Source organism: Grammomys surdaster, unplaced genomic scaffold, assembly GCF_004785775.1.
Source record: "Grammomys surdaster isolate TR1022 unplaced genomic scaffold, NIH_TR_1.0 97, whole genome shotgun sequence".
NCBI classification, from domain to species: Eukaryota; Metazoa; Chordata; class Mammalia; order Rodentia; family Muridae; genus Grammomys; species Grammomys surdaster.
In genome coordinates, this window is record NW_021604576.1 from 10,737,499 (window position 1) to 10,758,062 (window position 20,564).

General features: G+C 35.6%; 1 protein-coding gene across 1 annotated transcript in view; it reads left to right on the top strand.

The window, feature by feature from the left end:
• Positions 1 to 20,564, top strand: part of Mms22l (MMS22 like, DNA repair protein) — a 109,011-nt gene that overhangs the window by 37,439 nt on the left and 51,008 nt on the right. The window contains exon 13 of the mRNA XM_028780643.1: positions 3,180 to 3,689. Coding sequence (XP_028636476.1) covers positions 3,180 to 3,689 — 510 coding nt within the window. The remainder of the gene's footprint in view (positions 1 to 3,179; positions 3,690 to 20,564) is intronic.

The following is a 20,564-nucleotide window of genomic DNA, read 5'->3' on the forward strand; positions in this document are numbered from 1 at the left end:
TCCCCTCTCTCCTCCTACCCCCTCCCATCTCTCCCATCTCTGTCCCCTCTCCCCTCTTTATCTCCCCTCCCCACCTCTGTATGTGTGTGTGTCTCTCAGCATGCATATTTCCTTCTTTAATGGATATAATCTACTTATTTTCAATTTCTGTGACTACATGGAAACCATCCTTTTAAGCCTCTAAGATAGTATCAGTATACTACTATCTGATACTTGCTTCTTTTGTTTGGTAAGAACATTGGGGGAGAAACTATTTCTTTTTCTGATACAAAGTTTTCAAACATTGTTTAATGAGTTGAATGTGGTAATGTGCCCCTCTAGCATTTGGGAAGTAAGCCAGGAGAACTGTTACCTCAATCATCCTTCGCCACATAGAGAGGCCAGGAGCAGCTAGACTGGATGAAAGACTTCTCAAACACAGATACTGCTATGAAAAACTTAATATCCTTAACTCCATTAAGAAAATTATTGTAACAAACCTGATAACAGTAATAAGCCAATACTATATATTAACCACTGTATTGATGATAATAGGGAAGAAAGAGAATTCAACAGGTTTTTACTTTGTGGGTCTTATTACTTCTCATATTCTTATTAATATTAATATTTTTATATTAATTCACATACAATGTTCCATTGTACAGGAACATTCAGTCTCTTGTATGCCTTAATTATTTATTTTCGAACAACCAAGTATAGAAACTACAAAACTTAGCAATCTATGAGTAAGAAGTCAGGATGAATTGCTTTTCCATTCCTAAGCCCCCGAATGTTGAGAGACATATCCATGGGCTGTTAGGTACAAAGCTGCTAGGCTTTGATGTGTGATTCAGTTTCTTAATGATAGATATTTGAGCACATATACTTTTTCTTTACAACTAGGTAAAAATTACCTAGCTCCATGAATTGTCCTAAGGTACAAAATAAAACCAAGTTTTTTCTGAATGGTAGATAGGAAAATATTGAAGAAAAGTTATAGAAAATTGATGTTAAAATTACTGTAAGAGCACTTGAAATTGTACTTAAAAGTTTTCTGTTGTTGTGGACAGATGGCTGAAGTCATTAATTTTTAAATAGGAGAAGTTTGTTTTGGCTCTTGGTTTTAGAGTTTCAGTCCATGATCCATTAAGTCTGTTGCATTGGTTGAGGTATCACATCCTCTTGAGAACAAATCACAGAGCAACAACTACATACCTTGTTGTCAGGAAACAAATAAAATGTGACAGGAGGTTTGTAATCGGAGATATTTAGAAAAGCTGCGGCGTGGCCGGCTATATAATCAGCAGGCCGACTCTGCTTAGGTCCGGCTGCCATGTTCTACACAAGAAGCAGCTAGAAGCCAAGTGCGTCACAGTCAGAAGTGGCCAGAGGTCAGGCGCCAGAGCTAGACACAGGAGACACCAATGTGGTTTCTGGCTCTGCCAATCCACCACGGTATCCACAATGCTTGGCTGAGCCCAGACCATTCCCGCTATGCCCGAGGTACCTGGTAGAATGACTCTCAATAGTTAAAGATTATCCAATAGATTTATATATTTGGAAATGCTCAATTAACAAGATGCCCACACAATTAGAATTGTTATCCAATATCTAACCTTTTGATAAGTAGCTAGCAAGGACTGCTCTCGAACCATCTGCCCTCCTCCATTGGTTGCTAGCCTCCTTCCTTTTTCCTCCCCTTCCTCTCTCCGCCTACCTTTCATACTGCCCAATCACTGAGCTCCACTGCATTTACAATGTAGCAGTAGCAAGAAATTATCCTGCTACAGAGGTGGGTGACTCAGTAAGTGCCCTAGTACTACTTGGCCTCTCTCCTATAAATGCCACTACCTCTCAGTGTACTTCACTACTTGAACAAATCTCAGACATTTGTGGACATTTTGAGATCCAAGCTATAACATATATTCTGTCTTATTGTCAAGAAGTAAGGAAAATGATGGAAATTCAAAGGGAAAAGCTACAAACCATAGGAAAAGAGCATCTTCACCATTTTGAGAAAAGCTCCTGAATCCCATGATTCAACCATAATAGTTTACCATGTCAGTGGGCATTGGGAAGTAGAAATAGTGACAGGACAACGGCAAAAAGTGAAGAGTTAACTTAAAATTTGACCTGGGAAACGGCTCAGTGGATAAAGGATAGGAATTAGAATTTCTGACGTCTGTAACTCTGGGGAGATGCAGAGACTGACACAATCTTAGCCCGAGAGGTACAGAAAGTGGATCCTTGGAACAAGCTGGCTAGCTAGACTAGCTGGAAAGATAAACTCTATGTTCTGTGAGAAGTACTCTCAAAGTGGGATGCAGCTGGGGAAGAAATCCTGATGCCAACCTTAGGCTTCTATATGTATGTGTTTCTACACGTCTGCTCACATGCGTGTACACATGTATGTACTACACAAAAATAATTAGCTGAAACTTTATAATAATACTGTGTCATGAATATTGGAGGACAACATTTTTTTTTTATTACAATTTATTTTTTTTCTCAAATCGTAATTCATTCACACAGGGGTTATAAACACAGAAAGGCAGGATGTGGGGAAGGGAATGACACTGGAGTGTGGGTGATCAGGGGGAATACAGATATCTTCAGAACCGGGCATCGGCTGGGTGAAGGTTCAGGGGACAAGTCACTATGACTCTGCCTATGACTCGCTTGTCCTTATCTAAGTTGGTGTTGTCTGCCAAGGCTACCTATTTACAAGGTCTATGGCTACTCAGGCTTGTAGATTTCCACAAAAGCTGCCTGTTTACATTAGCTTATAACCATCTGTTTCAATGTTTTTCCACTGAGACCCAAGACTTGGTGTTAGTATACATGTATGACAGGCCTATTGCTGATTTTAGGCCTATGGCTGATTTTAGGCCTTCAGTGTGTAAGCAGGGCTGCCCCTGACATCTCCTTCCTTCTCTAAGTATAGAAGGGCTGTGGCAATTCTAAACTTGCAAAGGCGGGGATAGAGGCCTGACCTCCAGTAATTGAAGGGGACCTTGTAATGGCTCCAGTCCCCCTGTCGTTGTCCAGTGAGGCATGAGGGCCATACCTGTCCCGATGTCTTTTTCCTGGAGAGGGGATACTTTTGACATTAACCCCTATGCAGTCAGGCTGGAGGACAACATTTTTAAATGATAGATTTTAGTTAATGAAATAAACTTTCTAATTTTCATGTTTTGTAGGATATATTCTAAGTTTCATCAAAAAAGGATGGAAGAACTAACTGAAGTTGGCCTACAGAACTTTTTCAGCCTTTTTCTACTGTTAGCAGCTGTTGCAGAGATAGAAGATGTCGCAAGCCATGTTTTAGACCTCCTTCGTTTCCTCAGGCCTGCCTCTGTGTCACCTCATAGAGCCCTTCTTTGGAAGGGTCAGATGGCATTTCTCCTGATGTATGCCCAGAAAAACTTGGACATTGGTGTTTGGACTGACAAACTATCATGTGAATTCCAAGAGAAAGCAAAGGAATTCTTGGTATCTAAGAATGATGAAATGGTACAGAGACATACTCTATGGACAGTGCTTTGCATCTATATCGATGGTGTTCAAGAAGTATTTGAGACCAGCAGTTGTTTGTATCCTTCTCATGAGCATCTTCTCAATGATGGATTTAGCATGTTACTGCGAGCCTGTCGAGAGTCTGAACTCAGGACAGTGCTGAGCTTTCTACAAGCTGTTCTGGCCAGAATCAGGTATGTTTTCTAACAAAAGTAGTGATAAGCTTCACTTTTCATATAGTCCAAGTGTAGAAGAGTTTATTTTACTACTACATTGACTTACCAAAGAGGCAAGTTAGCCTGAGCAAGACCATGAGTTCAAATTTGATGTGGCTTTTAGGAAAGTCTATAGAATTTTGTTACCATGGGGAGGTATGGACTATTATATACTATTTTATTTTAATATTTTTTATTAGTGTGTGTGTGTGTGTGTGTGTGTGTGTGTGAGAGAGAGAGAGAGAGAGAGAGAGAGAATGAGAGAATACAAATTTTTTGGCAAATGTATAGGAGATCACAGCACAAATTCTGTCCTTCCACTGTAGAATCTTAGGGATCAAATTCTGGTTTGCACAGTAAAGGCTTTTACCTGTCAGCTGTCTCTCCACCTCCCACACTGTACAGCTTTTTTAAATAGTGTCTTTAAGTTATAGCTGAAAGATTATTTGTAATCTCTACTGCCTCAAATATTTCCTTCTGAATCTGTATATTCTGAAATTAATGTATTATTTTAACAGAAATCAATTATACAAGACTTATCTTTTTAGATCTGTTCAAATTGTACAGATATGCTAATTTACAGAAATACTCAGATCCTAAATTAATGATGGATAAAAACTACAGTTATAATTTGAATTTAGGTTATTTTGTAAGTTTTGCTTTTCAAGTAGGAGTTCTTAATAAATTAAACATTTCACTGTGTAGGCATTGTTGGTGAAAAGTTTCCTAGAATGTGTATGTAGAAATAGGTATTTTTTATAGGCTGAACAGGGCTAGAGACACCTAAAGCCCACCTCCAAAAAATCTCATACCCTCTTCTGGACATCTCAGGCACCTGCATTCATGTGTACATACCCCCCATACAAATACACAGTATGTATATAATTTTATTTGAGATTGTGTTGCAGATAATATAGAAGCTGCCTTCATAATATTGCATTAAAAGGTTAATTTACAGAATTTCAAAATTTATGCAATATCAATTTGTATCTTCCTTAATTTTCTTTACCCTTATTTACATGTTTTTAATCCTCACTAGTTTTCATATGTATGTGCTTACCCAGAAGTTTTCATCAGTAGTTATTCCCTTGCTTCTCCAAGAATATTCAAGCAAGAATGTTAAAAAAAATCCTCAGATGCTTTGATGTGTGAATAGACAGATAAGTAAATTAATAACCAATTTCATAAGAAAAAACCTTTTTAATTATGGATCTTTGAATAAAAACATTTTTGAGGTCACAGATTTTCTATTATCTAACAAAGACTAATTTCACTTTATTTACTTTTTTTTTTAATAAGTAGTAGCATTTCACTGTGCTTTCTACCTTAGCTAGAAATTTCTTTCTTATTCTAGTTTTGGTTTGTCTAAATATGTTTGTTTAATGTAAAGACAAGAAAGTAGAGGCACTATTCTGAACTGTTCTGGTAATTACGAACTGCCATCCTTAGAAGATTTAAAAACATCAAAAGGGAGGGGAGTTTTGTGTCTTGAGAAGAGAGAAAAAGATGGTTGTCTTATTTTAGTAATTTTTGTTTTTGAATCAGTAAAATGAATGGGGAAATGTGGAGATGAGTAAATTATATTTATCAAAATATTTGTCTGATTTACTGGTATCATATCAACCACCTCAATGTCATATTTGTGATTGATACAAAATTTTGTTCTTTAAAATTAAATTAGTAAATTATCTCTGCATTAAAACCAATCTAAAGATTATAAAAATACTGCTTAAAAGTACCTTATGAGGGTAGACCTGGGGATGGGGACTATGCTGTTTAAGAATTCAGAGATGATTGTAAGAACTGCAGGGAAAAAGTACACCCAACAATGAGGATTATATATAAGGTGAAGCAAGTTTACATTTGTGTTAGTAAATTTTCTTAACTGGTTCTAGATTGAATTTGAGGTTTGCCGTTCTTGGAACAGAGTATGTGTCTGTGTGTCTGTGCATGTGTATGCTGTTTATTCTTTAGCCTATGAAAAAGAGACAAATGTTTATATTGGTAATATTTAATTTTGTATACATATGTATATTTTTTACTTTGTTGTAAAATTTCTATTTAGAAAACTTTTATGTATACGTTCATATGAATGCAGGTTTCAGTGGAGGCCAGAGAGGTCCTAGAGGCCTAAGAGGGCATCAGATCCCCTGAGCTGGAGTTAACAAGCAATTGTGAGCTCTCAGATGTGGATGCTGGGAACCAATCTTGGATCCTCTGGGAAGCATTCTTAACCACTGAGTCACACTGTGACTGAGAACAAATGCCAAAAGAACTTAAAATCTTACAAAATTGATGTCAAAAATACAGCTTTGAGGGAATTCTACGATCAGTGTGAACAAAGTGAAGCAGCTGTGTACAAGTCTTTTAATGCTGTTACACTTTAGATTTGTTAACTTGTAAATTTCTGAATCTTGGATAGTAATTTGGTCACATCTGCATTAAAACTAATCACAGTGTATATAAAGACTGTGATTTGGATATTTTTATTTTAGCATTTTCAAGGTAAATATTGGTGGCATAGACAAGCATTTCCTTTAGAATATTTTGGTGAAGGTACCTAGAAATCATACAGAATTGTTTACTTTAAAAAAAAAAGGTAGGACTTTTTTTTTTTTAAGTACTCTGGTTATTAGAACATTGTGGTTTGTTCCTGACTTCTTAATTCAAAAATCTATAATTTGTTTTGAAGATCATTTTGTAGCCTACTTGAACTACAGTGTTTACTGAAAACACAGAAAAGCTCAAAACATTGTAGATAGTTTTAAAAAATTAAGCATAGGTACCCGCTTTCCCTGCTTTAGAGTTTAGAACAAAGCTAAATTTTTTGACTTTTGATTTAGGTAGAGAAGATGGATTACATTGATTGATGATATTTATTCTTGGCTGCATCCCTGGCCAAGGAAAAGGATGAAATACTTTACCTTAACAATCTCCTCTGTTTTCAAATTCAGATGGGAATAAGGTACCAGTCCTTGCATAAATGTGTGCGTAGTTGTGTGTATGTGCAATGTGAGAATGTGTGTGTGTGTGTGTGTGTGTGTGTGTAGTGTGGGTGTTGAATAAGTAACTGTTTAATAATTGTATGATAAAATTATAGAATTAAGATTACTGATTACAGGGAGAAGCTGCTTCCTCTAGGCTGTGAAGAAATAATAACTTCATATGCCACTTTCTGCTAACTGAAGCTGATGGCTCACCAGAGCATTCTTTATTGCTGATTAAGTAGCATTGTAAAAATACTGACTTGGTTATGTTAACTAAATACCTGTTTAAAACTCTAAATGTCAAGTAGGTTTATCGGTCATCTTTAGCATTTTACAATTTCTTTATGGAATCACATTTCTAGTTTTCACTTGCTGTTATTTGAGGTTAATATAAAAATGGCAGTCTTTCATTTGTGGTTAGGTGTAGCTGAAAGGTTTCTTTAATTATATCCATTTGGCCTGCTATAGCTAAGGGTCTGTCAGCATTTCCATTATAAACCTCTATTTTCAGGTTTTATAACATAGCTATGAAAATTAGCTCTGGGCAAAAACTTGACACATAACGCCTCATGGGATTCTCCCTCCTCCTCATCCTGCTTTTTCATTTTTACTGATGTAAGGGTGAGTGGTTTCAAAATGCCTTTTGGCACCTGCAAATATCATTTTGAGCTAAAAAAGAAACAATAAATTTTTAGGCTTTGTAGTTGTTTGTTCTAACACTTAAGGGAAATTGTGGACTTACGAATTTAAGCCAAATGGATATTGATCAACTGACATACTATTTTATATTAAACAAGAGCCTAGTATCAAAGAAGTCTAAAGGTATTGAAGTACTTGCCTAAAACACTAAATGCTGAGTCTAAAAGTATATAGCTTAAAGGGGGTGATTACATTTTTGTAATATGGCTTATATGCAACTTCTTAGAAGATGAAGTCTCTCTTCCCTGACCTCTTTTCCCTCTCTATGAGGTTATTTAACTGTCTTGATAGAGGAGGAGGAGTGTGTGACTAAACGTGTGTACACATGCATACGTAAGTTCAGATACATACTTTTAATTTCCATCAAATATTTTCTATACTTACTACTTGCTTTGACTGATGCGATATCATTTATTCTAAACAAGTTTTCTTTCTTTCGGGGAGAAAACTGAGGGTTCCCGATTAGGAAAGTAATAGGAGGTACTCTTGAGGGCCTGCTGTGCTATATACTATGCATGCTGTTTCAGAAAAAGTAAGATGAGCACTATGGACAGCATGCAGGCTTCTTCCTATCATTAGTGTATATTTATTAATGAAGATGGACTGTAGCTGTAATTACTGAAAAGTAGTTTAGTGCAAGTAAACCTTACTACATAGAACTTTTAAAATAAACCAAATCATTTCTGGTTTGCCCCAAATCCTATAGTATTTCATCATATATACTACTATGTAAATTTGAGGGATTACTATGTTATAGTAATTTGGGGGAGAGCACAAAAGAGTGTTCCACAGAGAAGTATATTACCAGACTGTATTTGACAAATTAAGTCAAGATATGTTGCTTACTCAAGACATCCATCTCCCATGTAACTCTGGTTGCTTCAGAGCTGACACAAGTATCTCTTAGGAATGTAATATAAACTTCAGTATTTAGGGAATATATAAAATATAAGCTACATAAATACATTTTTATGTTATTAAGTATTTTGATCTTATGGGGGCTAGAATTCAACACTATATTTATCTTATATATTTTGTAAATTTTATGTAGTAATATAAACTACATTCTATTAGATTAACAATACTTGCTTTTTTTGGAATTTTTCTTCAGTTTTGTACTTTTTCATATATAGATATTAATATCTGGATCATTTATTGAAGTGTCAATGAAGTTTGCTATATAGATAATCCATTTTTCTGCATCACAATAAAGTGATTTGTTTTTAAAGATCATGTAAGAAAATATTTTTATACCCATATCTTTACTGGCAAGGATTTAGAAGTGAAGGTTTAAATATGTTATTTCTTTTGGATATATGTGTAGGAGTGGAATTGTTGCTGCACAATGTCATTTCGTATTTTTTCTTTCCATATAAACAGGATGTATCATATCACCAAGAGATCGCAGCCTCACTAGTGTGGCTGCTACATGACGTTTCTATTGTGATCTTGATGGGTGTGACATGCTGCTTCATTGTGATGCTGTCTGTACTTCTCTGGTGACTAATGATACTGGACATATTTTCATGTGATTATTGACCATTATGGCTTTAGATAAATCTATTCATACATTTTGCCCATTTTAAATTATGTTGTTTCTAAGTTATGAGAACCATCAAATACACACACACACACACACACACACACACACAAATATTTTTCCCTATGGATTAATATTCCTGTTGTTGTCTTCTACGGTATAAAAGCTTATATTTTTGACAAAAACATATTTTTTGTTGTTGTAGCTAGCACCTTTACCTTCTTGAAGAGTCTGTTTATATGATTTTAACCTTAGTGATATTCTGTTGAGCATAGAAAAATAATTATGCATCTCTGTGATCTTCAGAGCCATCCACATTCTGACTTTTCTAACATCAATTATGTCTTTTTGTGAATTGCTCTTTATTAAACTAATTGAAACTATCATTGCTTGTATTTTTCTATCAAAACTCAGTATTTAGACTAAATAAAACATGGCCAAGGTGATAGAATGAATCTGTGCACTGAACCAGTTGACAGTATGTGAAAAACATGATTTTCAAAGGATTAAATTCAATAATGAAAACCAGAAGTCAGAAGTAGTCAATGTTTCGATGGGCCTGCAGGCAGGGTAGCAGCAAAAGGAGGGAAATAAATCATTTAGAGGGATTTGAAAGTAATAGAAAGATGATTTTACAAATTAGTACATAAAAGCTGTAGATGAAGTCAGAAAGTCTCATGAATTGAAGGAGTCAGTCAGTAGTCCAGGAAGCCAACAGGTGTGCCTTTTGTTTCTGCTTCTTGGAAAAATTCTAGCATGCTTAATAGTTACTGCAGGGAGTAACATAGTATAAAAGTAAAGACTTAAAGGTTCATAAACCCTCACTACTTTTATTAACAATACAGTCTTAGGAAAGCACTTTTGGACAGCGTTGACTGCAACAAAGGGCAGAAAAATGGGGCTAGAGAGATGGCACAGAGAAATTGTTTGTATTGTGATTGGATGATTAAGTATAGTTGAAGCTCTTACAGAGGACCCAGGATGGGTTCCCAGCACACACATGGTTCACAACCATACATAAGTCAGTTCCAGAGGATCTAACACCTTCTGATCTCTTTGGTTACTTAGGGTGGGTGTGTGTAGACATATTATTCATACATATAAAAATCTTTTTCAAAAGGCAGAAAGACAGTTGGATAGTACTGACTTATGCCTACCTAAAACAATGGTTGTAATAATCTCTTAATGCATTCAGTATATGATGATATTGTTTAATTTTTTTATTATTGTGTGAACAATATTACCTTTTAAGCATCTCTGAAATGTATGCTTATACCAGTATCTTTACTCTTGAATAATGTATTTCATTTGAATAGCTCTAAGGTTATTTATTGCTTTCAACTTTATGGTATAATTATTTTCTGCAGAGGATATTAATGCATAAAAATGTTTATTTAACGAATTCACATAATACTTTGTATCTATTAAAGCAGACACATGTGATCTGATCAAATGAAGTCTATTTACTATCTGTCCATTTGTATTACATTAATGATAGACTAGTAGGAAAAAGAAACTTAGGTATTTACTTAAGTCTTAAACATTTTGTATTGTTATTTTAGTCACCATTTTTAATAGGTAATGGCTTATATTTCTCAGTGTTTTCTTTTTATACAGCAGATCTTCTCTTAATATACAGGAAAGGAGAAAGTAGTGCTTATGTAGTTACCCTGTGGATTTAAGGCAGAAATCTAAAATTTATCTGTTTATTGCCTCCTAAGCATCTTTGAGTAGAAAGGACATCCAGAAGATTTAGAAAATACATTGTTTCTAACTAATTGAAAGTTTTGATGATACCAAAAAGTAAAGCTCATCATATTTATTGTATGTAGCTGAGTTGTTTGTGGCCATTTTTATTTGGCTTTCCAGCTCAATAAATATTATCAGACTATTCTAATACTTGAATAGGGAAGCAGGTTGAGTAAGAGGGCTCTTGATTTACTTGTCTTTGAAAAGTAAATCTTGTTATAGTATGTTACATTTCATATTTAAGTCCAATTCCCAATTCATTAAAATTTTGTAGAGTTTGTAATGGGACTTTATATTTTCAAGATTATCTATTTAGGAAATTGAGGAATTAACCTTTATGAGGTTTTTGGTTTGTTGTTGTTTTTTTGCTGTATAATTACTGCCAAAAGTTTAAAGTTACCAAAATTATGATGGGGGATGTGGGGTGAAATATGGAAAATATTCTTTTCATGGTGGCAGAGGAAAAGAGAAGAGAAAAGGAAATTGAAAGAACAGTGATAAGGGATTGAGAGCATTATGTGGACAGGGACAGAAGAAGGGCACCTTGGAAAGGAGCCACTTTGTTTCTGCTCAGTTGCGTAGGGAGGAGAATACTGTGGGTACTTTCTGTGCGCTGGAGTTTCTTACATTAGTCAATGGTAATAAATTAGAAGATGCTGAAGTGAGGTGAAAGCGTTGCTGTGCTTGTTCACTCTAAACTTTAGGTCTCCTGGATCCTTGAAACATTAGGTGAAACTCAGTAATGAGCTTGTGGGAAGCTAACCACAGTTTGTTTACATAACACCATTTCATGCTAATTATTAAAAGACATGTTGTCACAATACATATGTTGAAGACCAATGAGTCCCTTTTTGACAGGTTTTAACTCTTCTTCAACTGTGAGATAGATAAAATCAACTAAAATCTTGACTTCATTAAATGGACTAAACCCAGAGAAACTCAGTGAGATAGATACACTGACATTGTCACTTGGTTCTACAAGGGAAGTACTCACTGGAAGCCAGTAAAATTTAAGGACCACAGATACATTGTTTTCATTAATGAATTGGTGTGATATCAAAGAGGGAAGGAAGCCAATCTCTTCTTTATTCCCATATTTGCTTTTGGAGTAATAGAGACTTAGAAGGCACTATATATTACAGACAAACCCTAAATTCAGTGTAGCTTGAGATATAACTGGCTAGGCTAACTGTTGTTTGTCACTCCAAAGCTGTTGTCTTTAACATGTATTTTACAGAGAACATCCAAGCACATTTTGTTCTGGCATATGAGTTTACTTTTGCCACCATATTGTTTATAAGGAATATCCTTGTCTTTGTCCATCTTCCTTGTAAAGAAGAATGAGTAATTGCTTTCTTAAATTTTATTTATTAACATTTTAACAAAATTGAGAGCAAGTAGGGAGTGAAGCTAGCATTTGAAACTCTTAATTTCAATTGTTTCTTCTTTAGCTTACAAGATACATATTTTTCTCTCTTTAGGATGTCTCTTGTCAGATTTAAGGCTTATCTAAAATGAAAAGAAAGCTGGAGCAATTTTCTTTATTCCATTTCAGTCTCCTAAGGCCTATTTCCCCCTGGTGAGCTCATAGCAACAGGGGGGTTTAAGGGAATTCAGCTTTCTGCAAATTAATGTCTCACATCATGAAAATTCAGGACTTTTTTTTTTTTATCTTGAAAAGTAATACAGTGAGTGCGAGTATTATTTCTTGCCAGCGGGTGGAAGATGAATGATTTTGTCACAGTTTTACTGCTTGATGAGCAGTGTCCTGAGGGTCAGGCTTAAGTCTGTGTCACTATGCTGCTCATTACTCTTGAGCTAAATAAGGGCTGATTGGATCTAAATTGCCTAGCACATGGGCCACAGATGAGCTCAGTGAGCAGGGGATGACCTGCTATTCAGTCTGGGAGTAACCCCGGTGTGCAAATGCAGCATTAGAACACCGTGGGAGAATGAGAGGCTACCGGCTGCTGCCAGCAAAAGAAATCGAAATGTAAAAACTCTTTGATGCTGTGATGTTAGAATTTGAAATGTAGGAAGTGACAGGTTGATGGTACTTATCAGCTTTGGCTGGATTAGAGAACAGTGTCATCTTGCTTATATAATGACAGAAGAATGAAGCGAGCAGCTAACTACTGTGCAGAGCAGGGCCACTGCTGTTGCCATGGGCAGGCGTTGCTGCCTCCTACTGGCAGCTTTCCTGGAAACCAGGCAAGTATAAAGAAGAGAAAGCTTCCTCTCCTGGTTTCCAGAAATCTGGTGTGCTTTTTGGTGGCTAAAAGCTGCTAGTAGAAGAGTCTAAAAACAGGGTGGGGAGTAGACTTAAAGTCTACTTGATAGAGTAAAAGCATCAGTCGGGCAAAGCGGTTGTTGTAGAGTAGTCTAGCGAAACAAGGGTTTATAAAAGGAAAGTATTCCAAATATAGGTCAGGAATCCTTCTTACATTCATCCTGAAATACTGTTCTTTCAGGAGACCTGGGGTGTGTGGGTTGATTACTCAATCATGTATTTTTATCAATAACAGCACTTTACTAACAAGTAGTCCTTGGACTCTTATGGACTACCAACCACAGCATTAACAATGTTTGAAATATACCTGATAAAGATTCAAAGTAAAAAGTCCTCAGATTATGTAGAGTATGTTGCGTGAATCTGTTTCTTGGGAGGGGATGGTACAGAAGACAAATGCTTGTTCTATATGCCAAATGGTTTAAAAAGCAAAACCATCAAAATCTCATACAAGACTGCTTTCATTAATTTTACTTCTTCAGGTGTGACTTAAACAAAATCAGTATCAGACTCAAGTTTCTGATCTTATTCCAGGAAATGAGAAAACCAGAAAAGCTACCTGTCACATAGGAGTTACTCTTGCTGTTTTGTGGGAGCCTATCATATGTTCCTACTTCATTTGCATTGTAACCCAACTAGATTAACCAAATTAGTGGCTTTTAAATATACACAACCATTGACAGCTTCTCATCAATGGCGTTTTTGATATAATTATCTATTATCTCTCTCTGTACACACACACACACACACACACACACACACACACACACACATGTCAGCCCTGAAATCATGTACATACAAGCACCACTAAACAGACAAAGCTGTTATTTGTATACTTATGTATTTAAATATGGGTGTAGCAATATTACAGAAAAATGAGGCCATGAATTTGAAAGGGATGGGAAAGCGTATGACGTGCTGTAGGGAGAGGACATGGGAAGTTTGAGGATGAAAGAGAAGAGCCCGTTGCTATTTGTGAAACGTTAATGCTTTGTTTGATTTTCCAGTGATTAGATGGAAAGATGTATGGAAAGTATTTTGTGTCCAGGCTCTTTCTACTATACCTTTCCATGGTTGTCATTCATAAAGCATTACAAATAAGGCTTTGACATTCACTGACTTTGTTTGGGGAAGGTTTTTTTTTTTTTTTTGTAACGTATTTTAAAATGTAGAATCTTATGTGTAACTAAAATATTATTGGGAGCCATAATTTAATTAAATTCAAGGTTAATACATGTGCATATGCTTATATCCCACTTTTTTTTTTTTTTTTTCCCGAGACAGGGTTTCACTGTATAGCCCTGGCTGTCCTGGAACTCACTCTGTAGACCAGGCTGGCCTCGAACTCAGAAATCCGCCTGCCTCTGCCTCCCAAGTGCTGGGATTAAAGGCGTGCGCCACCACCTCCCGGCTTTTTTTTTTTTTAACTACATAGAAAAGCATGGAGTAAAAACTTAAATTACTCTTCTAGCTTGTTTATAAGAAGTATAAACTGCAGTAGTAGAGATGGCAAGTTTTTAAATATGTGGTGAAATGACTAAAAGATTCAGTAAATTATTATTTCCAAGGGTTAATTTTTGTTTCTTCACCTGTTATTAATGTGTCCAACTATTTTCTTGATTTTTTTTTCTTTCTATAGCTGGTATATAAAATAGTTTTTAACATAACTTCAATTTTTTTATAGCTTCAAGTTTTAAAATTTTAATTAAATATAGTTAGACCATTTTCCCTTTCCCTTTCATCCTCCAAACCTCCTCTTTCCTCTCCTTCCAACACATTCTGTGTGCCCCCCACTCCTTTCAAATTCATGGCTTCTTTTTCTTTAGTTATTATTGTTATGTGTATATAAAAGCACATAAGTATACAAGTAACACCTGCTGAGTCTGCTTAGCAGTGCTTGTATGCACATCCATTTGGGCTGTCTACTTAGTATGGTATAACCAATTAAGAGGCTCATCCTTGGGGAAGATTAAGTTCTTTCTCAGCAGTCATTGGTTGCCTGTAATTCTTTGTCTAGGCTTGGAGCCCCATGAGCCTATCTAGTTCCACATTAGCATGTCTATTGCTGTTGTCATTGTTTATGGCTTGTTTAGGCAGCCATATTGTTCCAGTATTATGGTATCATGAGTGAAACTTCCCGGTCATTTCTATAAGACACAGTGTCACAGTAGACTTTTTAGTTCTTGGCTCTTAACATATTTTTTCTAATCTGCAGTGATGTTCCCTGAGTAGTGTAGATTTATCTATTGGGGCTGGGCACTCCATTATCAGCATCTCTGCGTTTGACCAGTTATGCTTTTCTGTAATGGTCTTCCTCTTCTACAAAGAGAAGCATCTTTGGTGAACAGTGAGAGCTAAATTATCTGAGTATAGACGAATAAGTAATAGAACTTGAAGCATTTAAAAGCTCTAGAGAGATTTCAATAATTGACTTATATTTTTCCATTATCAAACTTCTGGTATCTTGAAAAGACTAAATGGTACAGAAGTGTGTACATTAATGGTAGAAAATGTAGTGATATCTCCTCCAGAGGGAATCACTAGGAATTCCGTGGAGATATCTTTTTAAAATGTGTTTGTGTACACGTGCCCACCGAGGCCCAAAGAGGGTGTTAGGTGCCCTGCACCTGAAGTTGCAGGTGACATTTGTGATCTAGCAAACTTGGATACTGGGAATTGAACTTGGGTTCTCTGCAAGAGCAGCCACCCAGTTTCTTAACTGCTTTTGTTGCTGCTTTGAGCCACAACTTGTATTTTTTTTTCTACTAACTCTTTTAGGTGAGAATCAAGCTTAAAAATTATACTATGAAACTTTAGCAACTTGATTGGTTTGTTTGTTTTTGAGACTAGGTTCTCTGTTGCTCTGGCTGTCCTAGAACTAACAAATGTAGATTAGGCTGGCCTCAAACTCTTATGTTGGCCTCTGCTTCCCAAGTGCTGAGATTAAAGGCATGCGTGACTATTCCTGTCTCTGATCTTTTTTTTCTTTTTTTATAAACTGACAAGGATATTAAAAACATCGTACTACATAATACATATATGATAACATATATTGAAGCTTCCATTTACTTAATCCAGTGACTATTTAAGCTGTATGTTAAATTACCTTCATTTTTGTTCTTATTTTTTAAGATTCCATTTCCTTGAAATTTGAGGCTGCTCATTAATGGGATATTAACAATAGTTTATTTTTCTGAGTTCCTGAAATATCCAATGTCTTAAAAACCAGGGGAACAAATTTCTACTCAGGTCAATTAATGCTTGAATCACATAAAGGGTCTTTTACTTACAATGAAACATTCTATTTATTTTTAAAGGTCACAAATACAGATTTGAGGTTTCTTTCCTTTCATTCATAATTTTTAGTAAGTCATACCACTTTTCTAAGTTTCGTTTTTTTTCTAATTTGTGAAATGTACATAATTATGTACAAAGAGCTGCTTTGAAGAATAGGAGAGAGACTCTATGACTAATGTGTGCAAATGCCAATAGCTTTTATTATCATTACTGTTCATCCTCTGGTTTTGGAGAAGTAAAGGGAAAACATGTTAACATACCAAGTATATTTTAAAGTTTCTCACTTTAAAATTTTTGAGTTTCATTCTGAATTACTTCAGTGATATTCTTTTATTCTCCTCATTTTAAGTAAACATGCTGTCTTATTACTCAGATCTCTTATATTTCTTAGTACATAACAGGTAATTTTCTTTGCTTCTGTTTGTATACTTATCCATGAACCAGGAGTTACTGGTTTCAGTGAGGTCATTTTGGTCAGGTGCCCATCAGGTCTGTCTGTTATGGAACTTTGTGCTTGTTGAGAAAAGACGTATAAAAGCAGACTACTCCTCTCAGTGCCCCGTCACCTAGGGAAGCAGACATGCGAATAAGTGAAAGGAATCCCGATTGAGAATAATACACAGATGCTGCTGAAGATACTTTCTTCAGACTTCCATGTCTGTTACAGAATTTACTCTGCGATTGCCCTGTAGCAAATGATGGATGTGCTTATGTGGCAGTAAGTCAGCACATAGCTGGCACACATTTGAGGAGATACTAAGGTCTCTAGAAACTTACAGATCCAACTTCAAAAGGTTTTCTAAATTCTTGATCTCTTTCAGATTTTTTAAATAAAAATAATTAACTTCTTCCATACATGGAATTGTAAATTGTCATGATCATACTTTGTTGTGGGTGCACTTTTCCAGTTTTTCTGACACTTACTGTTTTCCCTGTTCTCTGTCACTGTCATGCCCCTCTCCCTTCATATACTGCACACTCTTTTTTTTGATCACAGCACACTTTAATATTTTATCGTGAAAAAATACAATCCGAAACAATACAATATTGCCTTGTGCACTTAAAAATTATGTAAATCATTGAACCAGAAAGGCTGCCACTTTCTTCTTTTATTTTAACTTGATTCTACTGATGCATATTACTAGAGGGTGTGCATATCTGAGAAATGACAGATTAAACCAGGAACAAGAAATACTAGTCTGTAATCGAAGGATTCAATTTCCTTCACAAAGAACGAAGGAACAGGAGGTAGACAACAGCTGGGGCAGCCACTGCTCCAGACTGAAAAAGAGTGATGGCAAGAAAAAGAAGGAAGGCATGGAAAAGGAAGGAAGTTAAAACTTGACTTTTCAGGGAAAGTAAAGCTAATTTATTATTCCATGCTTCAACTTTGAAAAGTATATATTCTGGAAAAAATATTTTGGTAATGACTCAGTAATATTTATCTTGATATATACAAATTTTAAGAGAAGCTTGTGAGATGGCCTAAGTTAAGAGCATTTACTGCTCTTTCAGAGGGCCCTGGACTGGTCCACATCAGGTGGTTCACAACATGCCTGTAACTTCAGCTCAGTGGAATACAATTCCTTGTGGCCTCTGCAGGCATATGCATGCATATAAATTGACATAGGCAAGGCACGTATGAATAAAATTTTTTAAACTTTGAAGGGTTTATGCATATAAATATAGTCGTTTGTGGTGGTTAATGTTGATTACTTTGGTTGGTTGTTGGTTTTCTAAGGGAAAGTACATTGTAATTTAGCACATATTTCTTGATTTTATTTTATATTTCTGCCCATATATATGTTTGTTAGACTCTGGTGTATGTGAACATTTTGCATGAGTAGAAGTTATGGAATAGTAAAGACCAGACACTTAATTCCTCTAAATATCTGTGTCTCTTTCATTGTTCTCTTCTGAGTTCTGAAATAGTTGGATCATGAATTCAGTCCCTCCCTGTGATTTGCTATGTGCTGAAGACCAGTAATATAAGATGTTAGATAGCTGCCAGGGTTTGTGTGATAAACTCCACTTGCTGTGTTTCCAGTGACTCAGCAATGCCCCAGGTTTGTTCCAGGAGCGTCTGTGTTACTTGTAACCACATCTCTGCTTTCTCACAAGGGAAGCTTAGTCTTGTGTGACAATTAAACCTGCTTTATTCTTCTCATCATACCTTACATTTTGAAAGATATTTTGAATTTACCATCTAGAAAAGTAGGTGTCAGAAATTTTTATCATTTAAACATATAAATTTGCTTAGAGAGGAGGATATATTTATTCCCATAGGAGTAATGGTTAAAGATACTGATTTAAATTTTCATATACACATATTTTGTCATACTTTTATGACAGTTTGAAAAATCTCTGAAGTTAGAAAATTCTTTATTCAAACTGGTATTTCAGCTTTTCTATTTTTAATATAAAGAATCAAAGTGAAAGAAATAGATTAAAATTGCTGCCTGTTCATATTAGTTATGGTCTTTGATATTAAATACTTTCTTCATCTTCTCAAGTAGCTATTAATACAGTATTTACATTTATTTAGGAAAGAGGCTACTGGCTTAAGGCTAAGTTAAATTTATATGAAGAAGTAAATTGAGGTAGGATATACAGTGATCTTTTGTGCCTACTTTATACCATGGAGCCTTAGGCAACTTCTTATATTTCTCCTGTCTGACCGATGAGGAGCAGGTAGCCAGTTTTATATTGAATGTTATACTATTTTGAAATTATTCTTTTTCTTTTAAAGTTGATGACTACAATATGATTTATACTGCTTACCACAGTTAATTTTAACTCAGATTTAGTTTGTCTTCTACTTGTGTGTAACTGTTTTCCCATTTTATGCCGCTTCTATAAAATAAAAGTACAAGAGAGAATGATGCAGCAAAGTCTTAAGGAAGACCTAATAATGATACAGGCATTTTTACGTTAGTCAGTAGTTAGTTATTATGAGATATTCAGTACCTATAGAATTTACTTAAGGAATTGTGGAAAAGCTACTTTTATAGGATGTTTTCAGATAGAGACATTAATGGTGTCGTAGTTCATTAGAAACCAGCTTATTTGCTTAGGCCTCTTGTGTATCAGAGACTTGAGGCAGTGTGAGTTCTCATTTTCTTTTGCTTTGGGGAAAAGAGATTTGAAGACACAATTATAAACTGTAACTAGTTAGGTTGACTGGTAAAAGGTAGTGGGAAGATATATGTCTTGACAGCCATGTCTGAACTCACTGAAGAAACACTGTATAGGGTTGCAGAGATGCTCAATGGTTATGGGCACTTGCTGTTCTTCCAGACCTGAGTTTGAATCCCAGAACCAGGTGGGTCACAGCCACCCATAACTCTAGTGTTGAGGGAGCTGATGCCCCCTTCTGGCCTCTAGGCACCCACATGCATGTGGCAGACACACATGAATGCACACAAACACACCCACACACACACACACACACACACACACACACACACACACACACACACAAACAAACACATAGAGCCTAGTGCATAAAATTAAGGATGAGTCATTTAAAACGTGCAGCGAGGGGAGGTGTGCTACAAACTTAAATGAGAGAATAAGGACTATGGCATTTAAGGTCCTTAAAACCAACTTAGGCACTTCTACACCACTGAATCCTATGTTCTTTGTTAATCAAGTTCCTGATCTTCTTGTGTTGGAAGGGAAGCACATGTGAACATAGAGATATAGAGACAAGGGAAATGGCAGGAAGGCACTGTGGTTATCAAGGCTAGTCAAATAAAAATGTATTTGTAAGTGTTAACCATTTCTGAACTGCAAAAAGAAAATTTTAAAGTCGTCACTAAACCCAGATAATAAAGGAAGAATGATAAAAAAGATATGTTTAAGATGTGTTTTGAATAATACAGAAATGTAAAAAATAGTAACTAATTTTTTGAGACAGTGTCTCAGTAGAGTTTTGAACTGGAACTTGGTATGTAAACAAGGCTGGCCTCAAACTTAACAGAATCCACTTGTCTGCCTCCTGAATGTTTGTGTTAAAGTCATGTACCATCACACTTGCTGTAACTCTGAATCTTTATACTTAAATATTCTTCTTACTTATGTTTAACTAATAGAATCATTCTGTTTTCCTATGCTCTAGGAATCTCTTAGTGAGTTTCTAAGCCTCTTTACCCTAAGCATGTCATTCTCTTATTTTATCTGTATAAATGAAGAGGTTGTACTTTTTATTGACTCATATGCTCCAATATTTCCCCCCTCCCTCCCTCCCTCTTTTTTCTTTCTTTCTTTCTTTCTTTCTTTCTTTCTTTCTT